The 6,172-nt window shown below is 36.5% G+C and overlaps 1 protein-coding gene across 1 annotated transcript; it reads left to right on the forward strand.

The window, feature by feature from the left end:
* Window positions 1-1,214: 1,214 nt before the first annotated feature.
* LOC145093390 (zinc transporter-like protein) lies at window positions 1,215-3,979 on the forward strand. Its single transcript, XM_079031505.1, has one exon. The coding sequence runs from the start codon at window positions 1,274-1,276 to the stop codon at window positions 3,632-3,634; it is 2,361 nt and encodes a 786-aa protein (XP_078887631.1). The 5' UTR covers window positions 1,215-1,273; the 3' UTR covers window positions 3,635-3,979.
* Window positions 3,980-6,172: the final 2,193 nt, after the last annotated feature.

A 6,172-nucleotide genomic window follows, 5' to 3' on the forward strand; every position in this document is an offset into this window, starting at 1 on the left:
TCCATGGGTTCAAATACACCATGGAGCATCCATGGACCATCCTATGGTTTTTAGCCCAACTTGATTATCCATGGAGCATTAGCCCACTATACAAGTATGGATGATTTACACAATCAACCCATATATTTAATTAGTCTTCTTTTGATCACTTAATTAATCCTAGATTAACTCTTGAACAATACTAATTAAATAATCTCATTATTCTTATTATTAATATACTAGAACTTATAATATACTAATAACCATAAGTGTCTTATTTCTCTCATTATAGTCTATCCAAGTGCATGATGCCATGCAACCCAAATGGACCATGCCGGGTCGGGTCAAGTATTACCAATTATAGTTATGGACTTAGACATTAATCCAACACAATGTGGATGAGCAATTAAGATACAAAGAACAATCATAGATATGATGTTTTAGTTGTCTAAAAGTAAAGAATACGTAAAAAGAAATTAAAAGCGAAAAATTACATTTTTGTAGATCTTAAATAGCCATATGTTTCAATGTTTGATATTTGGTTTATTGCTTGAGTGGTTTGATGCCTTGACATTTGGTTTCTCGCTTAGAGTGGTTCGATGCCTTTAATTCACGGGCAATGTATTGAAAGCCTCATTTAAAAGGAAGAAAAGAAGGAAACCGATGTTAGTCTTTAGTTTACTCGTTTGTTTAGATTATTTGGAAAGCTTAAAACTGATTGGTTCAACAGAAAGAGGTGCACTTTGCATATGCTACTGAGCCCATAGTAGTTTACTAGATAAATTAAAAAGTCGACATTCCTAGCCCACCAAGAGAAACCGATGGACGCTCCATTAAATATGGAAGATGATATTCAACGGTTGTGAAAACTGAATGAAGCATAAATCGTCTTTCAACTTTAATTATTGGTTTAATCGGTGTATTTCTCATTTTTAATGTTTATATCTTGTAATGTTTGTAGCTTATATTTTCATTTTTAATGTTTGTAGCTTATATTTTTACTCTGAGTTCTTGATGCTAGTCCTGTTTTAATACATCCACTCTTCATTTATTTTTTAAATCATATGCATTGCTTTTATGACAAAAATCTTACCCTTAACTCTTATTCTTAAGGACTAAATATATGGTTTCCAAAGTCATAAGATAAAGTTGCAAATTTCCACATAATCCAAGGACTACTTTCATAATTTATTGTTGGTGGACTTGGTCAAACTCAAGTCAGTCAACTCCTCTAATCGCCAATCCAAGATCGCGGCCTCATAATTTTCAGAATTCACCGCCCAACCACTCATCAATGGCCTCCGATCATCACCAGCACCACCACCATCAACACCGTCCCAACCGCCTATCTCTCCCGCCGCGCACGGCCATCCCGATCACCTCATCCCGCCATTACCCTCCCTTCACTCCAACTCCTACCCCCTCCAAAAATCGCCACCGTCTACCTTCCTTCACCGCCACAAAAAACAAAAAAATCTCTCCGTCATCCCTCTTTCTCCTCCTCTTCTCCCTCCGTTCCCTCTACTCTCTCCTCCCGTTTCTCCAATCTTCACCATCTTCGTTCTCAATCTTCCCTTTCGCGTTCCTCGTCTCTCTCCTCTCATTCCTCCTCTCTCTTTCTTTCTCTCTCTTCAAACAGAAATCCATTTTTACGTTTCATCAGTCGATCACCAAATCCCAACAACGAATACTCTTCGCTAAATCGATTCTGCTCGCGATCGTCTTCCTCATCCGTTTCCAAGCGCTTCGTTACTGCGGTACCGCTGCTATGATCCTCGCGGAAACGTCCGGTTACGTCGCTTCTCATTTCGTCACCGGACAAAATCGCAGTTTCACTCATCTAGATCGGGTTGGTTCCAATAAGGTTCGTGGATTTTTCGCGTTGTTCATCGGATTATTATTATTATCCATCAGTTGGGATCGAATTGAATGTTTCCCTTTCTCTTTTGTCAACCTCGGTAAACTAGGGTTTTCCTCTTTTCTTATTGCCAATAGAGAGAAATGCGTTAGGGTTTGGCCAATGCTGCTTCCCTTTCTTTCAGGGTTTTTGAGTGGGTACGAACAAGGGTCTATAAATTGGGGAACAATCAGGGAATTGGGTCGGAAAGAGGTTCGACTGATTTCATTGCTCTACACTACTGCTATCCTCTTTGTCCCTGCTGCCATTAGTATGCTGGTCTTCGAAGCAGAGGGAGACAGTGTTTCCATTCGCACCCTTGGGTGGCCATTAGCAAACACAGTAGTTTTCGGAGTGCTTTTGAGTGAGAATTACACCGATGAGAAGCTAATAACCTTCAAAGATTTCCGAAAAGAGTTTCTTGTCACATTCGTATGCACCATTATCCTTGAGTTGCTTTATTACCCTGAACTTTCCCTTTGGGGGTTACTAATCTGTGGTATACTTCTTGGAATTGGTGTGATGGAATTAGATCCTGCTCGTTTAATCTCTCTGGAATTAGGGTTAGAATCATCAGATTCATTTCTAGTTTCAGTCACAAAGTCAATTCGTCACATTATGAGTGAAAGAAAATCAAGAAAGATTGCTCTTTTTCTCTTGATCAATTCTGGTTATATGGTGGTGGAATTTGTTGCAGGTTTTATGAGCAATAGTCTTGGGTTGATATCTGATGCATGTCACATGCTGTTTGATTGTGCTGCACTTGCTATTGGTCTTTATGCATCTTATATTGCTCGATTACCTGCAAACAATCAGTATAATTTTGGTCGTGGGAGATTTGAGGTTTTATCAGGTTATATGAATGCTGTGTTTCTTGTTTTGGTTGGAGCTTTGATTGTTTTGGAATCATTAGAAAGAATCTTGGAGCCTCAGGAGATTTCTACTTCAAGTTTGTTGATGGTTTCAATTGGAGGTCTTGCTGTTAATGTTGTGGGGTTGATCTTTTTTCATGATGAACATCATCATGCCCATGGTGGAGGTGCATCATGTTCCCATTCCCATTCCCACTCTCATCATCATGATCATGCCCATGTTGGACATGATCATGAAACAGATGGTAAACATCTAGAAGATCACAAACATAAACATGATCACCATCACCATGAACCCCATCATGATCATGATCATCACCATGATCATCATCATGAACACCATGATCATGATCATCATCATGATCATGATCATCATGAACACCATGATCATGATCATGTTGTCAAAGAGGATAAACAGAAGCAACATCATCATCATCATCATATTGATCACAACATGGAGGGAATATTTTTGCATGTTCTTGCAGACACATTAGGAAGTGTTGGGGTTGTAATTTCAACTCTTCTGATTCAATACAAAGGGTGGCTAATTGCTGATCCTGCTTGTTCTATCTTTATATCAATATTAATCGTGTCTTCTGTGATACCATTGTTAAGAAACTCTGCAGAAGTTTTGTTGCAAAGGGTTCCTAGATCTCATGAGAACGAGCTAAAAACAGCTATAACTAGTGTTATGAAGATAAAGGGTATATCTGGAATTCAGAATTTTCATGTATGGAGTCTTGCAAATAACGATGTTGTTGGGACTCTTAATGTGTATATTTCTGAGGGAATTGATCAGGTTTCTATGAAGGAACAAGTTTTGGATCTATTACATGATGCAGGGATCAAGGACTTGACTTTACAGGTTGAATATGTGAGTAGTTAGATTGAAAGATTCTTGCTTTCAAGAATCTTGAAAGGGCTCCAAGATTTGATCATAGAAGGAAAAGATGATGACTTTCTTGTTGGGTTTTTCAAGGTTGACCCATGGTGGTGGTGGTGGTGGTTATTGGCGGCTGAAAACTGAAATTGTATATTGATAAAGAGTTTGCCTACACGTTTATCAAACAAGTGAGATTGTAATCGGATAGGATATAATCAAGATTTTGGTGAAATTAGAGGTGCATGATTTGGTTAGTTTATGTATACAATGAATTGACAATTGGTGATTTTATGCAACATCAATTGAATGAAAGTAGAAGTTTTAATAGAAATAGCAACTTTTTACATACTTTCTAGTTTTTACACATGTTACATATGGGTTTCTGCGGATAGTTTTTTGCTTGAACTTCCAACATTCTCATATCATTTGCAAAAACCATCATTCTAAAAAAAGTAGTCGTTTCAAGGATTTCAAAGTCTCTTCTTAGCCTATTAAGATGTGCTCTCTAAACTCGATTATTTCCTTTATATCTCACCTTTATTGAATCCCACAACTGATTTATAGTCTTCTTTTTTGCTACTATTTAACGATTGTGCCAAATCTACACATACCATAATGTGTGTGATTCATGGGGTGTAAAATGTACACACAATGACACTTATCATGAATTTTCTATCTAACATCACATTTGCTAGACCATCAAATGTGAATCATGGTGCCATAACCATACTATCCGAAACACTCCTCATGTGTGGTTTTAAAACAATTTATAAAACCAAGTGGTTTTAGTTCTAAATAATTTAATTGTTGAAAATACATAATTAAGGCCCCAAAGTCCAAAAATATAAGTACTCTTTTCAAAATACAAGATATCATCGGTTAATCTAAACCCATAGTTAAAAAATGTAACCACTACAAAAACATGGCCTTCTAAATATCATTCATATCCTCAATCTCTCTTCTTCCAATCATCTAGGCATATATCAAAATACAATTGTTAAGCTTGAAAATCCTAATGAACATATTTGTGGTTGGATCTTTAAGAGTTTTAGATAATGTAGATTATTTGAACTCAAAGTCAAACCTCCAAAAGTAGTTTGTAAAACCGAAGATACTGTTTAGAATTTTGGGGTAATAAAGGCACTTGAATATTCTGAGAATTGTGATTTCACTATCAAATCAAAGTATTTGGGTGGTACTCCCTAATCTTTGATTGGATAAGACTTATAAGAGATTAGGAACAGAGAATCGGATGTATGAATTTCTTTAGTACAAAAAAACTGACCACAATTGGTTAAATACCTCATTTGTCTAAACACTGTCATAAAACAGTTTGGCAACAGTAAAAAGCCGTCATAAATCCGGGTTTTCTATAAGGATTAATACCAAGCCAAAAAACGGGTCAAATATTCTAAATTTGGATTTATGATACATTTTCAATACAACAATATAACCCAAATAAAAAACAGTCAGGGGCTCTGCCCCTTTGGGCCCCGGCAGGGGAGGTCTAGCCCCTTGGACCCCTGTTCGTTCAGGGGCTTCACCCCTAAATGACAGTCTACTTTTAATCTTGAATAAACTTAAACAAGTGTGCACTCCACACTTTCCTTACTTGTTTAATATTCATCAAGATTGATTTTGGTCAACAAGTCAAACCATTACACTTAAATACAATTAGTGAAACAAATCACCAACATATACAATATCGTTAAGGAAAGTAGCTTAAACCAAAATAACATTGCTTAAAACCGTTAACATTCCACAAAAAAATAGATAAATAATTAAAGGATGTAATGAAAAATACTTCTAAATCCCAATCCAAGTCAACCTCAACAAACCAAATCTCTCAAGTGCTAGTTAACAAATGCCACCTTGTAAATTAGTTAACACATAACACAACTATTTAACCGTTGTCAATTCTGCAAACTAGATACCAGTAGACCATCATACTAGACCACATGTGGGGTTGCAAGTCCATATGTTCATGTGAGACTGTCACACCCCTAAACCGAAACGACGGAAACGTTCGGGGGCGGAGGACCTCATGTACAATATCAAAACAATGAATAATAATAATTAAAGCAAAAAACAACCATTGTATTAACAATATAGTATTTACATTGTATTCGAATCACAGCTGATTGACTCCAAAAGTAAATAGCAAAAAACAAAGTCTTGAAGTTACTATGCTCCAACTTCTTGGACCCTATGCGTGTACCCGTCTACTAGTTTCCTGAGAATACAAGTGGTTTTAAAAGTGTATCAACATTTAAGTTAGTGAGTTCATAAGTATTTTGTTTTAGAAAGTAAGTTCTTTGTTCTTTGAAAATATTCATGTGTTTCTCCAGAAAATTCTGTATTTTCTTATTAAGTAAATGACCATACTAGTTCCTTCTACGATTACCTAGTGTATACAAGCTATATATAATTCAGTTTGGATGGACAATCGAATGGGTGAATCTGCCCTAAGTCCACAACCAAACAAGGAACAGGAAATGAGGCGGAAGTCATGCGTTCCACTGTCTATCAGATCCTTATTAT

The sequence above is a fragment of the Lactuca serriola genome, chromosome 3, assembly GCF_051521515.1.
Source record: "Lactuca serriola cultivar US96UC23 chromosome 3, Lser_US96UC23_V15, whole genome shotgun sequence".
Classification (NCBI taxonomy): Eukaryota; Viridiplantae; Streptophyta; class Magnoliopsida; order Asterales; family Asteraceae; genus Lactuca; species Lactuca serriola.

Coding starts and splice junctions, on each gene's coding strand:
- LOC145093390 (XM_079031505.1), top strand. CDS start 1,274: ATGGCCTCCGATCATCACCAGCACCACCACCATCAACACCGTCCCAAC.